The 24,606-nt window shown below is 30.8% G+C and overlaps 1 protein-coding gene across 1 annotated transcript in view; it reads right to left on the bottom strand.

The window, feature by feature from the left end:
* Positions 1-19,769, bottom strand: part of LOC126845765 (protein Wnt-5b-like) — a 56,455-nt gene extending 36,686 nt beyond the window's left edge. Inside the window, exon 1 of the mRNA XM_050584650.1 lies at positions 19,085-19,769. Within this exon, the coding sequence (XP_050440607.1) occupies positions 19,085-19,191 (107 nt within the window). The 5' untranslated portion in view covers positions 19,192-19,769. The remainder of the gene's footprint in view (positions 1-19,084) is intronic.
* Positions 19,770-24,606: the final 4,837 nt, after the last annotated feature.

Genomic DNA, 24,606 nt, shown 5'->3' with positions numbered 1-24,606 from the left:
TGCTGTGCGTAAATAATATGTTTAACTAGTTGTTATTATTATTTATTATATTTAGAAATATAATTACGCAATTTAATGAATATTCATTTCATTGTTTTGTTTATCTAAATCTGTAAATACATTTACTAATGACCATTCCTATTTTCTATGTCCTAATAGAAACAATTAAATTTATTAGTAGCATGATCTAGATGGCCTGGTTTTTAAGAATCCGAGAACTCAATACGGGTTTTTGTGTACATAATAATATATTACATTAAGTAAAATGTCTACAGTGCCAAGAGCAAACGAGAGGTCTCTCAATAGAAAAAAAACACTCGTGTACGACTAGTGGAAATGAGTAATAATAAAACAAAATTTAAATATCAAAAATAAAAAACGTCCAAGCCGTGGCAGGAGCAATTATAAGAGGATTATTAACACACAAGCCGTGGGCTGTTACTTACTGCCGATGTCTTCATTTAATATGTTTTATGTATATTATACAAATACAAAATTAATAACAAAACAAATACCTACCGCACACCGTCCGATTGTGAGTAGGTAAAATAAAAAGTTACAATAATAATATTATTATTGATATATATATTTTTTTATATTATTAACCAGACAGCCTAGAGGCACATAACAGAATATTATTAATATTGTATAACATACATTATACACATAAGTAATATCATAAAATGTGTTGTCTGTGCATAAGGAGATGTTAAGGCGGCGGCTTTACAGTGATGAGTACACGCCCATTAGTTTTTGATTCGGTGGCCTCAGCGTGCAACACGTTTATATACCATATATAAATATTACACATATATATACATACTTGTATATTATACAAGTATAACATAATAGTATACAGCCAATGCTGTCACATATGTCGCCGCCGCCGCACGAGGGTGCAAACATTGCAAAAAAAAACTCAAAATTATCGAAGCACACGACCTGAGTCAAAAAGGAAAGATATAGTAGGCAAGAAAAAACGTGTTAGAAAACTTAAATGTAAAAAAAAACGTGCAGTAAAACAGTCAATCCGTGAGAGTGAAGAAATTTCTTAGGCATTCATAACGCAGTATAACCTCAGTCTTTGGAAATATTGCATATAATTAAACAACTTGAGAAATGTGTATATTTTTAATGGGAGAAAGAAGGTATTGCTAAATCTGGTATTGACGTGAATTTAAGATCGAGACTTATAAGAGGTGAAAGAGCAACGATGCAATTCAAAGGCGAAAAGTTAAAATAACATTTTTTTTAATACTGAATTTAATTACACCCAAACACGAAAAAAAAAATTACACCGATTAATTAGAGGAGAATATAATATAAAGGACAATAAAAAAATAAATTGCATTTTTCTCTAAACTAAAGTACAGGCTTCTGAAGTTGGGTAACACTGTTATCAAATAACTTAACTTTCAGTCTCATTTAAAATTTTCCACACAAGCTTATAATTGAGTCGAAGATTGGATTAATTAAAGAAGAATTACATTATGTAATCTTTACTTATTTCGAATAGCTTATTTGACTTATATGAGACTCGTGTGCTTCTTCATTTTTATGTTTTTTTATTAATATACATTTTTGTTGACAATTTCTCACTAGAATTAATGTTCATAATTAGATTTTATGAGCTTAAAATGTAAATTCAAAGTATTAAAATATCCATTTTCATGTTTATAACTGCTAATTGTACTGAGTGTTAAATCTTCTTAGTCATTTGTTAAGAAACTAAATTATAAATCTGATTATATGTTCAATGTCAGCATAAGATATTTTAAATAAATTAACATTTTTTCGTAAGTAAATGATTTATTCAATTAATTCAAATAGCATAATCAAATTGAAATAACTTTAGCCAGCAATTTATTATAAAATAATTGTATATTTGTAAATTACATAGAAACAAATGTATAATTATGCAATTATTTAAATAGTAATGCGCATATTTTTCTTCTAGCTTCTTCTAGTTGTCACGTTTATTCAGATTTTTAAAAGTAATGCATATAGATAAACATTTTTATCGTTACTCATGGACGATAATGAGTTATTGAATTTTACTTTGGTATTTCTATACGGTTTAGTTTTAATTAATTAAATACTCGTTTCATTTAGTTATAGAATTGTACTTGCTCCAAACGCATTTCGATGGACGATGTTTAAATATTTATTAAACTTCTCGTGCTCTGTATAGTCAGTAGGTACTTAGAATTGGATTCCCATGATATACTTAATCAAACAACTCCATCGTTAGTCGTTACGCGGGCATAGAGTTACTTAGTTTAATGAAATTAATATAATTTATTTGAATTGTCTACATACACATTATTCCAGTTTTCCAAGCATGTTTCTTGCGTTTAGGTCAGCTTTTGAAGGCATCTTAAGAACAACAATTATTTAGCAAAGTTAATCCGGCGTCGTTAATTTAATATTGCTCTTGTAACACAAATAATAATTGTTAGACCGACCAATTAAATGTCAGTGGAACAGGATGATTGTTTTTTCCCTAACAGAAATGATGGCAAGATATAAGCATAAGCAATTTTTCCTTCATCCTACAGGATTGAATAAGTTATTATTGTTTTATTACCATATAAATACATAACTTGAGATATTATTTGACACGTTTTTGTCGTTCTGATCAAACTTTAATTGCGACAGAAGGAAAACATGCAAGATTATTCTAATACGCTCGTAATAACAGATTCAACATCCAATTTTGTTTCTACCGTTACAGTTCAATAACAGACTAAATAAAAAATGAACAACCAAGGTGCAGACAGTGTGCCGGCGGTTTCTTTTGGACTTTTTTCCCGTGCGGTTTTTATTAATCTCGACGTCACAAGCCTACAAGAGAATATTATTATTATTGATGGTAGCCATATTCTAAATTATTATACATAGTGTATAAATGTGCATCGGAAAAGACGGCTGACGTATAACAATGCACGACTCGAGTCATTTATAAGCGACATAGCGCGTTATCTCACATGGGAGACGAGACACGGTTTAACTATATCCCTGCATATTATCTTTGTCTTTTTTTATTATTACTTCTTTTTCTTAAATCCAAAACAATAGGTTTTGTGGTCAGCGTACGTCTACTCTACACATATACACACACCCAAGTGACACGTTTACACCGGCAGGTCATAGCGACGCGGCGGTCGTCCAAAGGCACGAGAATAAGTTTCACGCACGTAAGACCTACCTGTATATATGTGAATATGCACTGAAGATAAAATATATACGATCCTTCCCACCGGAACCGATTTATATATTATTATATAGTTTTCGAAAAAATTATATACATTTTTTTTTTTTTTCTACTTTTTAAGGTTTTTTTGTCGGCACATACTTTGGCTTGGCACCGCGCGCGCCGACGCTGCTACCGGACAGACCGGAGAGATCCCGAAGAAATTCCTATGGTCGGAGACCTCGAGTTCAACAACAAAAAATATATATTATATATATAATATATATATCATTCCATTCCGTTCTCTTTTATTTATTTATTATTATCTATATTATAGAGAGATAATATGTACACGGCTAATTCGTGACCCCGTGCATATTATACAGGTATATAATAATAAAAAAAAATAGATGGATCTCGAGTAAAAAACCAGTATTACCGCGATAATTACTATAGGTACAACGTGTTGAGATTTGTGATTCGGTGTACAATAATATTTTCGGATCCGCGGATGATACGAACGCGGGCACGACTCCTCCCAGTCCGTGATTAAAATTTAATTGATTTTTTCTCCTTCTTTTTTTTTTGATTTTTTTTACTATTATAATATTAAGTGCGTACCTATGTATGGCATGCACGCCGTCGTCCATATTAACGAAAAACCGTCGAAATACGTTATCGTCCGGTTTATATTGGACAATAAATTACATTATTATTTTTTTCTCCGGCCCGGCAGACCTTAAATTTATCTCCAAGAGAAGGCGTCGGCATATTATTATAATGGTGTTTTTTTTATAATTTTCTGTTTTTTTTTATTACCACACTGGGGACATCCTGATCGCGATACACGTGAAAGCTTGTGGCGATCAATTTGTCTATACAACAACTGTACCTACTTATTTTACCAAATCCTTTTTTCGTCGCCGATCCTTTTTATCATATTCTACATATTATTATATTATATTCGTTTGGATAAACCCCGAGTAATTGATCGTTATAAAAGCATAATGCCTATAATACAGTATGTATAAACGTATTATTTTTACGACCAGATTCCATAAGGAATTTAAAACCTAGCTATAAATTAACCATATCTCTCTGTCAACTCTTCTTATCAGTCATCAGAGTAGGACCGGCCTGTGGTCTGTGGTATTAATTGTGGTCTAATTGCACGGCATGATCGAGACATACAAGCTGTAACCTCTCAATACAGTCCATGCTCTGTTCAAAATAAGAAACGACCTCGGCGGCTACCTGAAAACCGGTTTTTTACGCGGCTTTCAGATAGCCGCCGAGGTATTTTCTTATTTTGAACCGTGTATACAATATTATAATGTTATTAATTATAAACTTTAAATAAACATAATTAAAGAAAATTAATTATATAGACAAAAAGTTTGTTTCAAAATTAGAGCAATTCATACTGCAATTATGTTTTGAAACTAATGAACGACTTTAGAAAAGCTTAGAGGGTTTTCACTTTTCACTATGTTCACTGAGTGGCCTAAAACCTTGAATAATAAATTACTACTTGTAAAAATATCAAAACCAAAAATTATTTGTGTTGTGTATTGTAAAAATGGTTTATGTATCCTATTCTATAATTCTGTATCAATACACACTGTTTTCATTTCATCTTGTTTTTACCTACACTGTCATTTAATAAATAATATAATAATATGTTTTATATTAATATGTGTAATATATATTTATAATCCGTGATATATGTTCCTACTGTTACGGGTAATAATAATAAAAAAAAAATTAATATAGGTACGCAGAAAATCAACAATTTACCAAGAAATTGTAAACATTTTCCCATATCAACTGACAGCGGCCTGTGTGTGTGCAACTATAAAAAATCTGCTAGAAACAATTTATTATTTTCTAACACTGCGTAATAATGTGTTTTGTGGTATACACTTAAAATATAAGTTTTAAGGAGACATCTGTGTAATGTCACATAAAGTTAAAAGATTTTTAAAAATGTACACTTTATAGTTATTCATTTTTAAACTATACTTAAACGTATAATATACAACTCGATTATATTATAGGGGAGTGTCAGCCTTTTTAATAAACATACTACTAAGATGTATTATGCTACCGTCGGGTTAAACGGTATACATACAATCCACTTCAGCCAAGTGGCCAGATGTCAATATAACGGTCTGGTAACAGAAGCAGGGATCTAACCATTGGGGAAAATGGAACACAAATGAATCTCTGGGAAATGCTGCTGCTAAAAAAATAAAATTATTTTTCCAGGACACGCTATTATATTCTGCTAAATTCGAAAACGCATTAAAACTTTATAACCTACTAGGGTACATGGATGCCATCAATTGTATAATAATTATTAAGCTCGGAAAAGTAGAACCCTACAAAACTCTGCAGCCCTTCTGGATCCAAAGCGCGAAAATTAAACTCCAAGCATAACAGTAACACAATAAAATCAGTGAATTTAACAGGATTTTGTCGATGCGCATGTAGAAAGCTATAAATCCCTCTTGCGAGTGTTTTAATCGCTTTGCCATAAAAGTAGATAAATGTATTAATGTGACTTTATATATAAATATACACACACACACATACAGATAAAATGTCGGCCAATGTATTTGGACCATTAAAAACGACGTTTTAATTTCAAGTTTACCAAATTTAACAATCATTGTGCACAGCTGCCACCAAGCCCACCAACACCAAGACCAGAACGAATTATAGCGCTCTCGTAAATAATTTTTGCGGTGAATCGTTTACTTTATCGTGCGAAAAACATTCGACCCTTTACGACGGGTTTTTATTGTTCGACTTCCCTAGATTTCGCAAACGGCGTTTACAAACGTTAAAAATTGTAATTTATTGCTCACCAATTCAAATAATATGATATCCGTTAGGTTATCGAGAGAACGTTTATTTTAACCGTTGATTGCGCTTTAATAATAATAATTCGACAATTTTATTGTACATAAACAATAACTGCTATGTTGTTTTAAATTTAACTGACTACTAACATGATTTATTAGTATTCTAATAACCCTAAAATAATTAAAATATAATCATTATCGAGGAAAAACTAAGCATTTTCGTAACTTTTGTTACTAAACTTGTATACACTACCATAGTCCATACAAATCCTTTTTTGATTGTTTAGTATCGAAAATACAGGCGCTTGATGATTCGCTATCATAATTCAGGGATAGGACGTTAGCTATGTTGTTTAAACTAAGCTGAGCAATTTCTGACAAACAATTTATTTCAATTGACTTTAATCCGATGAGAAAAAAGTAATTCATTTAACTCTAAGATAATGAAGGAAAGTAATAAACATTTTGATATTTTTTTATCTAGTTATAAATTTGTTTTCATTAATTAATTAGCTCTACGTCTTAGTGAATTCAATAAAATATATTTTTTTATTTCTTTACTTAACGCATTATTTATTTGTACAGAACATAATGAAGTTATCTATGTTAGAAATAACACGAGATCTTATAAAATAACAAAAAAAGGAAAATTATTTAAACATTTGAAAACTAAAAGAGGCTTAGAAAAGCAGAATTTGGAAGGTGAAAAAATTGGTTGTAGCGGGCTGGACAATTCTAAATACGGCACTGTTATTATATAAATAATTGTTTTTTTCCCATAAAATCTGTTTCTTATTACCTGCCGTGTAAATATTAGAACTGAGGCGTTTCTTCGATAAACGATTTATTCATTTATTACTACAGGTATTGCCACAGTGAGCTCATAACTTAGCAATAAATCATTAACTCAACAAACTCAACATAAATGATAAACTAAGCTCAGTCTTGCCATCATCGTCCATCAGACTAACATTTCTTTACGATTCTTTGGTTATCACGTAACAGTCAGTCTTATTATTATAAAACTCCAACGGGATGTTTAAAGAAAGCCAAATAAATAACTAAGCGACCGTATACTCAAAAGTTGCGTCGTATCCAAAGTCTTGGCGAACAACTCTTCACTATAATCGTTTGTTTAAACCAAATAGACGGTATTCATCATCCAGGCTGAGCTCAATGTCTGTGTACTTATATAAACAATATATATATATATATATTTATACATCATACCGTGTATTATAAAAAAACCTTCGTGGAAGAAAACCAATCGAAATAGTTAACACGATCATTAACGGTACACAGCACATCGGTTGCGAACACGGACAGGATATGCATTCCTCAACATGTATATAATATGTGTGTGTATGTTGTGAACATGGCGAAATGGCCCGTGCCGCTTTATGCAGTCAAAGAACTTGCCGGGACATAAATCAGCTAGGTATATTATATGGCCTTATACACTCAGACCAAGCTATTAGAACATAAAAACACCGGGTATAATAATGATCGGCGGACAGACGTGTTCTTTTGTAGATACAAAACTACTAAATCCCCACACCACGCCCAACGAGTCCGTTGTCGACGCCAGCTCTCGTGATCGATAAAATATATTATTATAGCGGGCGAAAAGGCAATAATTATTGTTGTTGTTATTATTATATCAATCGTGTAAACGGAATTTTAAGGAGCAGGTAGCATCCTTCTTACAATAAGTAAGATGTTGACAACCCTTTATGTTTGTTGAGTGCGAGTAAAGGAAATTTCAATTTCCTTTACTCAAGGAAATTGGAAGTAACTGAAATGAGAATTTCGAGATGGATACGTGAAGTGACTAGGTACGTATTAAACACAGAATGTAGTATATAAGACTAGCACTTAGGAAATAACGAGGACAGCAAAGAGGAAAAGAGCCTGACATACAAATAATTATTTAGTCTTGAGGCCACAACATCCTAGACTAGATTATGATGTTCCACAATGAGAACCTAAAATTTACTTCTTTTTCAAACCGTACACACAGCTAATGAGTAGAGTTGCTCTTCGCAATTTTATACAAATAACTTATTCATAAAATACATTCCGTGTAAACACAATAAAAATTGAATTAATATTATCCAATTTTATTCTGCGAAGTGCTTAATTTTATAAAAAAAAAGTCACATGTACATTTAAATCTTTAAAGTTCACAACAGGTACCTATACAATATTAATAATATATAATATTATATAATGAGTTGTCATAGTTGTAAGTGAATAAAGTGGGCAGGAAATTTGTTTCGGGTTTGCTGTGACTTCGACAAGGTTACAGAAGAACTTACAAACGGGTATTTGTTTTACCTGATATGCTTCTTGTAAGAGAATGTGTGTTCGCCTAAAAAGACCCAGTCCAATAAGAAGAACAATCTCTATGTATCTGCAGCTACTTCTCAAGTCTGCCACTACGATTCGGTATGTTAAAGTCATTTGTTTAAGACCACCTCCGCGGCAGTTGATACACACCATGATTTTGATAATCGGACAGATAAAAAGAGAGTGAGAGATAGTCATAAATGGCTCAAGATACATAATATGCGAGCCGGGTGTTATACATATTATTGCGGTCGACCGTTTTACTAATGAGATCCGACCGCGTAGTGCGCGCATGGCCAAAGTCGATTAGTCGGTTCAGAATCGTCGACGGCTGTTTTTTCCTTACATTTTTTTTTTTTTTTTGTATGCCGACGCTACTTGCACGTAATAATAATGATTGCTCAACCGTGAAATAGCCTATGGTATATAAAAAAAAAAAGGCCAGCCCCGGTCGGTAATATGTAAATAGGCGGCGACATCTCAGAAAGCACAAGTGACACACCGGTTGCGACGGCTTGTGTGCTGAATTGCCTGCCTCGCATGTCCGCCGGTACACGAGCTCATAATAATTAGTGTGTTATTATTATTTTGGTTCGGGTAAAGTCCGTCTCGGGTGTTTCACGCTCTTCGGCCGCTGCTGTCAAGAGTTAAAAAAACAAAAATAACAAGCAAACGTTGCTTGTCCCGCAAACAGAACAAAAACTCGACGAGACTCTTCAAATATTCTTAAATTGACGCCGAAACTGTTATTTACTTTTTTTTCTACTCCTTCTACTAGTTTAAAAATAAACCTAAATTTGATTTTTGTGAACACGCCTACAAATTAGCGGTATAGTAAACATTTATGTCGATCCAAGGGTAAATTTATTGGGTTTCTTACAGTAATTATTACAATGCAGTCGAGTGTATATTATGATTTATATTGAATTTGTCAATTGACAAGACAGCATTAAGTATTAATGTTGTCACCTAGGTGATATTAACTATACTTTTATTGTGTTTTTTCATTTTTGTTTTTCAATCATAATACTAAAAAAAAGTTACATAGTTTATGTATAAAAAAAGGTCACTGTACTAGGAACTGTAAAAGATCCATTTGAAAACTGAAATTGAGGAAGCTAAGCAATTTTGAAATTGACTATTGTCTCTTCATAAAAGCCCTATTTTGAAAAATAGCCTCAAAGTACTACTGGATCACAAAACAGTATTTTAATCCATGCCTAATTTAAGTTAGGTTAGGTAGAAAAAAAATGTCTTAATAAGTAATAACTAATACCTAATTTATAGATTGTGTTGATTAATTTAACTCTTTAAAGAGCAATAAAAGACCCTTAAGATGCAAACTAAAAATGATATAATCAGCAAAATTATTGGATAAAAATAATATAGGATTCGATAGGTTCGACTATTCTAGTGAGGAACGAAAATAATAAGTAACCGCATTCTTTAATGTTGGGTTAAGTTGACTATTTTACGTGATCATCATTTTTAACTTCTAAAGTAAAACAAAAAAATGTAACCATGAAAGGGTTATCTACTTTTATCACCACCCCTAAAGGGTCATAACAAAAGTGGTTAGTATACTTAACACCCCCCTCCCCTCAAAGAGTTAATTGTGAATTTTTAGAATTAAAATAGTAATTTATAGTGACGCGTAACGTCCATTGTTTAACTCAATGATAATGCAATGTGCTTGTAGAACTTTCTTTACACATGGCGGTGAGAACCCCACCGCAGTATTTCAACTATGTACCTAAGAATCCCATATTTTGGGGTCCTATTAAAAAAAAAAGAAACCTACAATAAAATGAATAAATACAAATTTATTAATCAACATTGTTAAGTCCCGAGCAAGAAATAAACTATTGATCTAACTTCCATATTTAAGTTTAAATACTTTGGCTCGCGTTTTTAGTAATTATCGACATTATTGTAGGTGAACTGCAACGACATAATTAATATCTAATTAACGATTAACGGAAAACGTATTACATACAAATTACTTTTTTATATAATATAAAAAGGCTCGGTTCATTTGTTGACGGGACAATGTCGGAAAGGAAGCCATAGAGTAATGCCGACTGGTTTGTATAACTCATGGTAACGGTTGAATTCATTCTAATAGTAATTACAAATTTATTATATTTTCCGGCTTACCGAACAATGTGATTATTATTTCACGAAATCGATTACTATACATTTTGAAAACTTCATTTTGTTCTTTAATATTATAAAAAAAACCTTGACAGCCACAAAATTTAATTAAAAAAATTAATTATACTAAAATACAATTTTTTAATACCGACCACGGGTCATGTAGCATAAGTGATGTTTATCAATTTATATATTTTTTTCTGACAAGCTTAAGTATACCGGTTACCGGTTAAAAAATAAAATATAACATTTAACAGTCCCGTCTATAAGGTTGGTACAAATCCGCATTATCTTGTATATTTAACGAATAATGACTCTGCTAAGTCGACGTACGAATAATATATAATATTATTATGTATTAAATATCACCATTCACCGCGTTGTAATAGGATAACCGATAACGTCAAATAGATTCAATATTAAAGACTGTACATATAACATGAAAACAATTTTGACGTAAAAAAATATCCCCATGTTATACAACAACAAATTATAAGATACGACCAATAATAACAGAAAATATACATTTTTTTAATATAAAATGTACAATTCAACATGATTATTACACATTAAATATTTATGAGCTTACAAATTAATTTACGTGTCCCTATTTCTTCAATATAAAGGACTAATTGTTGATCAGTCTACATGGTGATTACAGACATTTGAAGACAGACTCGACGATTAGTCTGGATTATCAACAAACAACCTGAACGATACATTTGTTAATGTTATACATCATATAGAAATCCACAATATAACAACTAATTCATACCTAGTCTATATTATATTTCAGTTAAATTGAGTATTTCATGTTATACTATTATAATCCAACTCCACAAATGTCATTAACATACTTTTATATATATTACATATAATAGTTATATTATACTATATTAGTTGTTACGTTATTCAATTATAAAATATAAAAAGTGTCCCTAGATTATTTTTAAAGAATTTAATTGGTTTCAAAGCATAACCATATCATATTTGCATTAATTAAAAAAAAAACATTTTTTTATATATTTTATTCGATTCTATTTAGTTGCAATAAAGTAAAAGGTTTTCAATAGAATATTAACTGTTATGATTTTGAAATATTTTTTTAATTGGCTTATACCATTATACCTACAACACAAATCTAGTTAAATTATTTATTAAGCAAACTTTTAAATTGTGAATATTTTTTTGTAATTAGAAAGTTTGATAATAAATTACTTACTTCATTAATTAACTGTATATCATGTGCTGCACTTACATAAGTCTGGGAATTGAGCTGTCCTATGCGGTGGGCCTCGAGGAACTTTTGGAATTATTCCCGCACTACAGCTGCAAGGATAATATTTCAAAAATGATTTATGGCGCTTGTATGATTTACTGCACTTCGTGTACACATTTACAACTAGTATTATAGCTGTATGTTTAACATAAAGCAAGTTTTGTACAGAGTTGTCTAATCAGAAATTCCGTGAGTTTTAATTAAAACAACATGTTAATAAAGTTGAAACTTAAAGAAGAATACTAATAATATGTATTATCTTTATATTTTGACTTTTATTGAATATTTAGAAATATTTAAGTTGTAAACGTGATAGATAAGAACATGGGTATTATTTTTATATACTGATCCCATTAACATTTTTCTTGGGATTTAAATATCGAAAGTTATACTATATAGACTCGATTAAGTTGGCAAGTAAAAATTATGATAATAAATTTGAAAAAATTTAATTAAATTTTTAATTTACACTAAATAGCTTGTTATTTAAATAAAAATAGCAATTATAATTCAAATAAAAAATTATTTAAATATATATAAAACATATTCATATACAAATTTATTTTAATACCGCTCATTATTTTCATATAATTATGTTAATTATTTAAATAAACATTGCCCAGGTTTTCTCAAAGTAATTATGTATATGATGTATACTTAAATACTTTGATTTCTAGGTTTTTTTTTTTAACTTACTCGGTTGAGTAGAATAACTGTTGAAATAATTATTTGCGTTATAACTGCTCCCAAAAATCCTAATAGCTTCTATAAAACGCCTCGAACTAATTTGTTGAACTTTCTCAAAATTAAGTTTTTTTAAAACACAAAGCTCTTTTAGGAAAGAGCTTTGTGTTTTAGACGACGGTCTCTTGGCTGCATCCTCTTTAAATACGCTATTTTTAAACGTATTATGCTTAGGAAAAATATCAACAAACTAAATATGCTACTATGTGTATTTTTCCTGTTCTAGATCTGTATCATTCTGATCCGTTCTCGGTCATTAGATATATATATATATATAATATTATGTTAGTGTTTAAACAAAATTTAAGCGACAGGTTTATACACACACATTTTTCATTTTTCACACATTGATCGCATGGGGTATTTTTTTTCTGTTGTCTTAAATCAAGTATAGTTATCTTTCATCAAATAATCGCGACCACTCTCATCACTTATGCGTTCAATCAAGATGCATACACTTCACTCGACAACCGACAAGTGCACACGTCTAATAACAATAATCGTACACCGCTAGTTTATTTCTTCAATGCTTTGTAAATTGTTGTCGTCTTATGGCAATTCAAGAAATTATTTCTTTATCAAGTGCGGGTGTCTACATGTCAAGTCTATAATATTATGAAAACATATGGTGCGTGTGGTCTCCGCGAGTCTTTTGCGTTTTTCTCAAGCCAAATGCATTTAACTCAATAATGGAATACGTTTGTTAATGATTATAAACACACAGTCACTAATTAAATATAATGCGTTGTCCGTATAGGTATAGCGCAAAATCTCAAACAAACATCTATAATGGAAGACTCGGCACTGTTTCCGCCATCGCATATTATACAGTTAAGCCGGCAACAGAGCATGTGTACAAAAGCAAGCGGTGGCGGCAGCAGCAGTAAAAACAGAAGCTCGCCAGACAGCTGAATGGAGTTAATTGTGTGTCTGCCTTAAAGCAATTTTTTTTTTACATCCACGCTTTAAACGTATAATATTAGAAGGATCGGGTTTCCTCTTTTCTTTATTTCTTTCTCTCTCCCGAGCTAAACGATCTCACTTTGCGACGACACGCGGCTATAAATCCGAATGATATTTCATTCGGATTTAATGTTCATATGCGAAAAGTAGTAGAAGTCGAAGGGGTGGGGGGGCGACATACAATTCCAATAATAAGGGGTCATGATGTTGGGGGAAGGAAGAGTAAGGATATGTTACGGGAGTATGAAGATTACATACATACAGACGTATCGGTTTACGGTAATTCAAAAATAATAACGACTAATTTCTTTGCGGAAAGAAGGGTTCGTCTTGCCAAAAAAAAAAAATCATGAATGGACCGGCTAGCATGAAAAAGAATTCGACAATGCAGATCGACCGGACAGATATTATTATTATTATTTTTTTTTTACACGGTCTCCCTTTTTGAGAAGCCATCGCCGCCGACAAACAATAAAAACAACAACGCGTACCCTCTATTACCCGCTATTGTGCCAGTCACCGACAATACACACCGATAATAATAATACTAATAATACGTACATGTACATGTATACATATATATATATTGTAATGCCGGTTTTCAGTCGTCGGCCAATTTCAATGGCTAACCGTTCGCATGTTGTGTTATTATACATTATATTGTACAGAGCATGACTACCGTACGTAAAACTAAAAAAACGAATAATAATTATTATTATAACAATAATACTATTCACTTTGAATGAGATCAATTTTATTTGTGCCCCTCTGTAAATTAATGTTATTTACATTATTATTCTAGCAATTACATGGTGTATTAACTACGACAGTGGTGCGTCTGAACAGTAAATTTAGCATATTACAGTATATAATGTAACTCTGACTAGAAAATATGATCTGAATAAGACCTAAATAAGTTCATCTTTATGTCGATTTAATGGTTCTCATAAGTACCCGTTACAAGTCTGATTAAACCTGATTACAATGGACCGTGTATTGGTAATAGTGTCAATACGTTTTTGTGATTTGTGACTATGGTCGTGATTTACTTTATTTTCAGATAGTTGGCACACAAAAACTATTAAAACTCTATTTTAATAATTTTATGTTAGTAACATGTATTTTGTAGATGATAAAGTACATAAAATAATATAGTAAAAATATTTGTTTTAAAGATGTTTAAAAGGTTAAATATAATATAACAAAGCATAATAAATAATCAATTTGCTTATTAGAAAACGTTGTTTACTATGTTCCAGTAGTTATTAAAAAAACATATAAATCGACATTAAACTTAAAAAACACCCCTCTCCTAATCCAAAGATGGGAGGCCTATTAAACATAATTGTCAAATTAGGAACCAGCTACCGGGATTCTATAAATGGTGGTGACTAATTCGTTATTTCTAAAATGCATAGCCTACAATGTTATTAATTGAGGCAAGCTAAATACGTTTCAGACAGACCACCGAGTGGCGGACTCCAAGATAAGGCTGTCATGTGTTACACGGTAACCTGCCGACAGAATGATTATGTGTAATTTCGGGTAATCATAGTCAGGTATTACAAGCGCTTGAATTTCGATGATAATTTAACATGCATTTGAGGACCAGACGGGCCATCTCGCACACCCGGTATAAGAAGTTAGTTGATTGATGACGTTTTGATTCGTTCGAAAAGAATTATTACACGGTAGGTACACCTTTTTTTACGGTTTCATAGACATTTTTTATAAAGGGGTCCGGGTCGGTGTATAGAGATTTGAGAAATCATTTCAAAAGATTTTAAACGCCATCGCATATCCTGCCAGATACATGCGGTACCTACCTATAGTTTATAAACGCATTATTCCACGCACTCAACGAAAAACTAGACAAAAAAATTATACTCCAGTGCGCTAGTCATCAAACCGTAAAAATTTTCTCTGCGCAGGGCGTTGTGTGCATTGCTAGGTGTAATTATTTTCCATAACAACATGATGGTAATCGGACAAAATGTCCAACAACTAAAATATTATAATATCCGAAATTAATTTTTATTTATACAACTGCGTGATGCGTGTGATGAAATTATAATGCTTGAAAGTTAACATCGTATTTTAAGTCAGTATAATATGTGGCTATACGACTGAACAAAAATAAATGCAAAATAATAGTAAAATACAATATTATCTCTTACCGCTCCCCCCCTTGTTGGATGAGTAAGTATTGAATTTAAGTTTTTGAAGATTTTAATGCGTTCAAATATATTATAGACAATGGTCAATATTTAATAGTTTTTCCCAATATCTTTTTCACAAATTAATCGAGAATTATAAAACATACACAAATATAAAAAAGTGTTAGCTAACTAATGTTTAATGGACAAATACTTGTCACTTGTACTCTTGATTCTCATCACTAAAATTTATGGGTGGTTTAACCTATAGTTAGAATGTTTTTTTCGCGCGCACTACTCAACTAATCAAAAGTTGAGTAGTTTTTATAAATGTGTACTATACATACGCACGATGTATTTGTATTTAAGGTTGAATTCGAATAGTTTAGCTTTAGTTAGAAATGGATTTAATAAAAACAGTTGATTCTGTTTTACGTATAGGGACAAACACATATTATAAAGAATCTAAAAAAACTAGCAGTATTCATACTTTTAACATCTTCTAAAGTTTACACATTCAAACTGATTATTGCTAAGCCGGAATTGCTTTTGGCAAGTAAAAAAACATGTTGTCAATAAACGGAATGAATAATTTAATTAGGAATTTCGAATTTGCTTAATACAATCGCCCGTCAGTTAGACAAAGCCTGACATATGCCGTTTGTGTAAGACCTGCGATTCTTGGCCGATAGACAACAATTATGTCCATTAATATGTTTCCACGAAGAAAACTCGATCTGGACGAGCGGTTTGAGACTTTAAGCCGGACCTCGGTATTTTAATTGATTTTAGATGAGATACAAGCGCACACACACATGCGTACACACATAAAGCCGCATTCAGATTATATTATTATTATACTACTATAAAAATATGTATTATTAGTATATTGTATTATAGAATAAGTAATTTCTAACGACTGGTCATTTGATTTGCTTACGTTCTACGCACGTCACACATAGCCTGTATACTGAATAGTGTAAATAAAATCCATTAAAATATTGATTTATGGTAATTTCGCGAAGCAATTTATTTCAAGAATTAAATTATCATCAGCTAATATTCCAAATGCCGACAGGTTTCCAAATGCCGAATATCAAGGTAAAAGTATAAAAAAGTAAAACGAAATCATTTGTTGACACAACAAACTATTCAACCGTTTGAATAATTAATTTATAAATAAAAACCAAAAAATATTGTTTGAAAATTAATTGGTTCATTCCAAACTTTTCACGAGTTTACAATATTTTTAAAAACTCCTTTTTTTACAATCCTACAACGCACTAATTTGTTTTTCTACATTATTGTTTCCCGAATTTTATTCCGTTGATTATTATATAAGATACAAACAAAAAATAATTTCAGTCTATCATTCAATTAAGATTATGAATTTAAAAAAAATAAAAGTAACAATATATTCTGTTTTCATAATAAACTACAATTAAAAATGAAATTGATAAAAATAAGCTTGATTGCAATATATCAGAATGAAAAAGTACATAAAATACATTTTTAGCCTTAATGCCGGATGCGGAACAAATTGGCCTTTAAAAAAGTATCATTTGTCCGTGTCTTAAGCTTTTTAACCGCTACTGATTTTTTACGTATTATACACAGAACTTTTTAAGACCATAAGTTCAAACAAACCTGCATAATTTTTTCAAAATCATTTAAATGTGATTTTACCACTTTCAACTTTTTATACATACAATGAAGAATATTTAATGAGTCAAATATTTCTTTAAAAAAAAATTGCACTTAAATTTAACTTCTTAGCGACTTCTTTACGACAACCCTAAGTAACATTCTAATTGTATTGTTATCAGTTATCACTAATTTGAATATATGTTTGTGATATTAAGAATTTTATTTATTTATTAAGGCAAGAATCAAAATTGTCTACACGTGAAACTTTTTGTTTTTTAAAATATTATAATAGTTATTAAATTTAGGAATGGGCCGATACCACTTTTTCCCGATTTTCCGATATACATATGTTGCTGATATAAAACCGATACCCGATATATTAAAAATTCCATTTTTTTTACAAAAACCATCAACCGATAAAACCGATTTTATATATTACCTACCATTGATTATTATTTTTTTGGTATCGGTCCAAATATCAGTTTCCAAAAAAAACCAATATCACTAATATCGGTTCTAGTAACGGTCCACCCCTATAGTTATATTAATAAATGCGGTCTAGACGACTTATCTAAAATTTCATGTAGTCTTTGGAAATTTCTAGATGAAATTTTATCGTTAAGTGTGCAAAATTAAATTGCAATAGTTGAAAAAAAATTGTCTAGGCTAATAATCTTACTTAATATTTTTTTTCTTAACACTTTTTATGTCAACGCCGGGCTATTTCTTTTAGCTGTTATAGAAATCTATGCATTTTCGTTGTATAATACAATCGCACATTTAATTTACATATTGTATATTTTATAAAATAAAATTAGTGCTAGGGATGCTAGGGGGACTTAAGCACTCTCAGACTCAAAATTAGCACCCCCATAAATTGTAACCCCAATTGTTGATTTGTATGCGCATAACATTTTAATAATGTACCTACATACTCTGGTAAAATTGTTGATTTTAGAATCTTTTTGTTCTAAAATATTTTATTTTATAAATAATGGTTTGAAGATAAGAATTATGTTTTGTCAGGTATACATAATTTTAGCACCCCCTAAAATGTAGGTCTAGTCGCGCATATGATTTTCAACTAAATAAACGCATTGCTGAAATTGTATTCATTCCAAGACAAGTCTCACGTCTTACGAAATATATTCGTACACCTAATGTATACCATACGAGGACTTATCACAATACCGCTGTGATTTGGATTGCCGTCGCTGTAATAATATGGATAGATAACCGGCAAAGGCACGCAATTAAAAGCTTCGGAAACACCATTAGGGTATTTTTAACTCGACTGCAGTCCATACAACTGTAGTGTATACTTAACTTTATTATTGGCCTTGCGATAACGTTTTGCCCGGGATAAACGATCGCCCGCTGCAAGAAAATCACTTCGAATTCGGCTTGTCGGCGAGCAGGTAAAAAAATTTAATAAATAAAAGGTCTTCTCGACAAAAAAAAACGGTATTCGCCGCCGGCGGCAAATGTCGTTGCATTCAATAGACGGTGGACTGTTATTAAAATTAAAAATCGACTCCTACGATAAATAATCGACGACCGACTAGTGTCGAAAATCCAATTGCGTTTTTTTTTGTTTTTTACCAGCCTCCGGGCTAGAGCGCCACAAACAATAGTCATTGCCGGCGAGTGCACGGTTCGGCGGGATCTGCCGTGGTAGGGCAATCTTGGCAAAAAAAAAAATTATAATTTAAAATAAATATTTAACACTTACGACTTTAAACTGGAAGCATGTCCAGCGTAAGCCCGCGTAACGCCGTCGATCACCAACAGCAAAATCAAAACCGTTTTCCAACGACAACAACAACCAAACACGTTCATTTCCTTTGTTAATCGTCTGACGACCACCAATTAAACACACACACACGCACACTATTAACGTCTAAATGAAACGACCTAGCATAATAATATAATATAATATTATGTATATCTAACCGACAGGACCGTGTATTGGATTAAATCACACCGGTATTACAGCCCGGCGAGCTTTCCATCATGACGCGGTACATGGTTCGATATAATAATATTATTATTATTGTTCCTTTTTTTTTATGAAAATTTCGAACAAAATAATCGCGATCCGTTTTTTAAAAACCAAACCGAAAAAACGAACAACGATGTCTATCACTTGGGTTTTTTTTTAACAAATATATTATATATTATATATACGAATAAATATATACATATTTATTTATTTTATAAACATTTAATCACGTGTATACATATATTTTTTTTTTAATATATATATATATTTCAATATATTTAAATATATAAACAAATACAACAGAACCGTCCGACAAGAGCGATAAAACCGCACAAAAATTATTAAAAAAAAAAACCGACACAACAAAACCGGCGCGCCGCCGTACAAGCGTTCACTATATGGTCCGTGAGGAGGCGTTACCGTCTGAAAGAACACTGAATTAGAAACCGGCGGCCGAGTCCCTCCCATGATGTTTTTTTCACAACCCCTTAACCCCCCTCCATGCAACAGAGTTCTGTTCACGTTAAAGATATTATATATATTTATATTATATACACTCTACACACCTATATCTATCTCCCGGACCATCACCGCCGACGCACGCGAACGCTTCACAAATGTAAAACGTTTAAATATATTTTTTATTTGTCCAAAAAAAAAAAAATGTATATTATATAAATTATGCACACGTGCAATTAGCGTATAATGTTTAATAACCAATACAGTCCATATCTTAGAAAATATTTGACTTTTCGAAATTATCCTTTTTTATATTTAAATAGTTGGGATCACTATTAAGTGTGGCTAATTTTGATATATTTTCCAAAAATATAACCCCATCCCTTGTGTGTTTTAACCTTATGAACTCAAGCTTTAAAAATGGTAACGTATATATTTTATTAACATTTCACATTAGGTATAACTTTCTACAAATTGCGACTAGTTGATAACCAGTTCTACAAAGGTTATACATAAGGAAGGTGGTGGTGTGTAGTATTATTTTTTTCTGCGCACTTCACCCTGTCTTAAATTTTACATTTAAATAACTTTAATAGCAATTACTCGCAACTGGTTTTTGACCATTCAACATTTTTAGAAAATTATTCTTAATATAAAAAGTTAAGATAATAATCATATACGTTACCTTTCTGAAGTTCATATGGTTTTAACATATAAGGGATGAGAATATATTGTTGAAAAATATATTAAATTTGAGCCACTAAAAAGTATGAAAGAGAATTATTTAAAAAAGTCTAATACCTACTCCAATAAAATTTAAATTATTTTTAAAAATGTTCTAAAATTCTATTTGTAATTTAACAATATTAATATACATTGAAATATCGAGCTAACGGCTCGTTCAGCCAACTTTAAATGGTTAATCAAATAAATAATTTCAAAACTCATGAATGCAAGAATGCATTTATAATCCATTTTAGGACTTCTATTCTGTATTTGGTGTTAAGTTTAGCATTTTGACAAACTTAGCATCAAAAAAAATACTAGAAGGAATGTTAAAATTAATTATTCGTCATTCGTCATTCATCAAATATAATAAATTGTACTTGCTTTTTTTTTTTTTTGGCGCTTTTTATAATACCAAACAAGACCAGTTCAAATGAATGCACATCCGCACTTTCCCTAGATGATAGATCACTCGGAAATGATTTAATACGTCTTATTTGAATGCCGATGTTGTTTTTTTCGGCACGAAATCAATTAAGATAACATAGTCAAATGGTCAATCAAAACAGATAAATTAAATTAATATTAATTACTTATAAGTTATAACGCAATGTAGGCAGTCGCAGTAAAAGGTATATAAAAAATTATAATCGTTGGATCAACATCTATAAATTCATTAGTTAAATAAAAACATGGTTGTATCTTGTCCTTTTTTTCTATTAAACCAATCGATTGATTTTACCGTTTTCTCTTATTCGTGAAAAACTACACATTTGAAAGTACTCTGAAAATATGCACGAGTAGGTTAACAAATAATAGCTTATCCGATATGCAACAGACAACTTGTATACAGTAATATACAAACTGTTATCGTAGAAAAATTCTAATGTTATCTGATACTAATAACGAGTACGGTTTAATACAAACATTAGATGTATTTATAACTTATAAGTGTACCTATTAAATAAATTAAAAAGCTTTCAATTTATTTCCCAAGCCCAGCTCTTCTGAAAAATTGAAATAAACAAAAGAAAAATCACAAATAGAACTACACTGAAACGATTTTAGCAACTTCGACTACCGTTAAATCACGGTTTTAAAAATTCTGAAAATATTATGGTTCGTGTCGGAATGATTTTTTTTGTCTAAATATTCATTCTTAAACCTTGTAACGGTTAGGTAATATTATATATCCCTATATTTACCTTAAACTTATGTATTCTCTGTATTTAACTTGACACCTAGTCTGAGTTTGTTGACTAAAAAAAAAAAAAATAGGTACAAAGAAAAATGAAAATGAGAGATACGAGTATACGAGTATACGAGTATATCTTTTTGTTTTAAATGTTAATTGTTTTTACGAACAAACCCTTTGAAGTACAGATTGTCCGATACCTGTGTACAGAGACATTAGTTATGCTAACAATATCTCTGTGTAACTAACGGATCATTTAGGGTAAACATAAAACACACCCATAAAAAAAAGTGTCAAAAATACATTACAATGTTGGGATAAATAAAATTCTATATAAATGGATTACAAGAAAAATTAATAATAAATACACTAATAACAGTACATAAACTTGTTTGGTATGAACTCAATCGGGTCATTCCTAAAAGATTTTTTCGTGGGGTACATTTTTGACATGGGTTCCATGTATGAAATCATTTATGATATGATTTCGTAAAATTTAGTTTTAAAACCAGAAGTTCTATGAAACGAATCAAAATTCTGGTTCTATATAGTATACAGAAGACAAATCGTGTTATTGACAAAGAAGTCTTAAAATAAAATATTATATTTAAGCGTTTTTAGCGACGTTGCCGCGTAGGTTAAAATGTATTCGACTTTAAATTTTGGTAGACTTCTTTTATAACATAAAGAATATTTTCTTAAGAGGAGAAAAAAAAATCCAATTTTTTGTTTGTGCATAACATATCTATACATCTACATGTATGCAAAAGTATAAAGTATAGTGGTACCCATTAAAAATAATAGATAACTAGAAAACCAAGTTTGGTCTCGGGTCCATTATCAGGTCATATTTATTGTTCTAAACACATTTTTTTGCGGTGTATGTTTTTTTTTTCGTTATGAATTTAGTTGGGTTTTTTTTAGAAAATTAAAGAGAGGGTAGGTATAGAAATCCATCTATTAAACGTGAAAGTTTCTTACTGTGCATGACTTATGTTAGGATCTATCTGAACACATTGTACAAACACACCGCTGTTTAATGGACGAAAAGAATTCACCTGTTCAACTTGAATAGTGATATACAGATATGTGTTTATATAATAGACATACTCACCCATGTTATGTGTGGGGCGAAGTACACAAAATACACAGCAGGGAGGATATCATCGACACGGTCTAATTTGGCAGTTATGCTTGTCCACGGGCAAGAATAAAGAAGTTATTATACAAATTATGTACGGCCCCCCAGACGGTACGTGCAGGTCTGTGTTGATAATGGAGAGGCCAGGACAAATATATACACATAATATCTACTAAAATATAAATGTGAGTTGTGTGGAGAACAACAGTGCCTTTGTGAACACAATTGTTCGGCGACAATCGTGTTTTTCTCCTTTTACATTCTACACAAACACATACCTACCTACATAGTGAATTTTTAAAAAGATTCACCAGAAGCCAAAATAAAGGCGTTCCATCAAGTATAAAATGTAATGGTATTATAGTATTATTATCACCATAGACACATTAACTAATTTTGGAGTTACATTTTTGATTTAAACTAAAATACCGAGAACGCAAAGAAACTCTTACTCTTGATATTTGTATTTTATTAACAACGACAGGTTAATGGAAATCACACATTCACATTAATTAAAAAAAAGAATATATTTTTTTTTATACTACTTTTTATTTATTTATAACACATAACATGTTTACACTTTAAGGAACCGACAGGAAGTGGGTGTAGAGTTCGAAAAAAAAAATTAAGAAACATAGATTAAATTTTTTTGTTGGAAACAATGCTAAATAGGGATTGGTCAAAGTTAACTTTTTAAATTAAAAATAATTTTCTGAACATTTTGACTGCTCGATGACCAGTTTTGGGTAATTACCTTTGATTTTAGGTTCTAAAGTTTAAATACAAATTTACAAATTATCTTCAAAATAATCAAAAATGACATTCTACTGTAGCTATTTTTGAGATCAATTCAACGTTTTAATCATTTATAGAAATCTATTTGAAATGTATAATTTAATCAACACGTTCAAAATACTACAAAACGGTGTTTTTTTTTATAACTTAGGAGAGTTAAAAGACGTTTTACACATAAGTTAATACCAGATAAAGCGATATTCGTCTAAAATCATTGTCATTTGGTTTCTATGAGAAACCCGAATAAGTACAATGTTCTTATAAGATTATAAAAAAACAGCAAGTAGGCAGTAGTAACAAAACAGTTAGAATTTAGAAATGTCGAGAGTTTGTGAGAGTCGCTTTAAAATGTAATACCTAACTTAAAATATAATAATAGCAAGCAAATTTTTTTTTTTCCAAAAAATAAAAACGAAAAAGTTCCCCTCCCCCTCATAGAATTTGGCATAAATGCAGTTTTTATTTTTTGGGAATAAATGTATTTTTTAACGCTGACACGATGGTTTAATCACACTTTGGGGGGTCGGACTTTTTTTGAAATTATAAGCAAAAACTTAGTTTACTTCATTTTTTAAAAAAAAAAAAGTGCTATAACTTCGTAAAAATGAACTTTTTATGATTTTTTCTTGAAAATGCGTATATTTTTACGCCTAAAAAAATAGTGCAATCCGAAATTGAATATCATACTTATTTTTCGAGTTAGAAGTAAACACTTTAATTTAATATATTTTTTTTAACGCGATAACTTAAAAATTAAAATTTGATTCGATACAACTAAAGTCATACCAAATCAAAGACACATTTCTTTTAATATCTGTATGCACTTTTTGTGTTCCTTATTGTGCTGGTTGTTGCTTCTGTCCGACCGCTCGTGACGACAAACTTAACGTTTTGTTTCAAACTATTAAAACAATAATCATTTATAAGAAATTATTA

This window comes from Adelges cooleyi, unplaced genomic scaffold, assembly GCF_023614345.1.
Source record: "Adelges cooleyi isolate 19-005CV unplaced genomic scaffold, UGA_ACOO_1.1 ACOO_flye_CR_arks_rails_tigmint_CR_PRNA_8, whole genome shotgun sequence".
Classification (NCBI taxonomy): Eukaryota; Metazoa; Arthropoda; class Insecta; order Hemiptera; family Adelgidae; genus Adelges; species Adelges cooleyi.
Note: the sequence above shows the minus strand (reverse complement) of the source record. Positions and strands in the feature narration are given on the sequence as shown.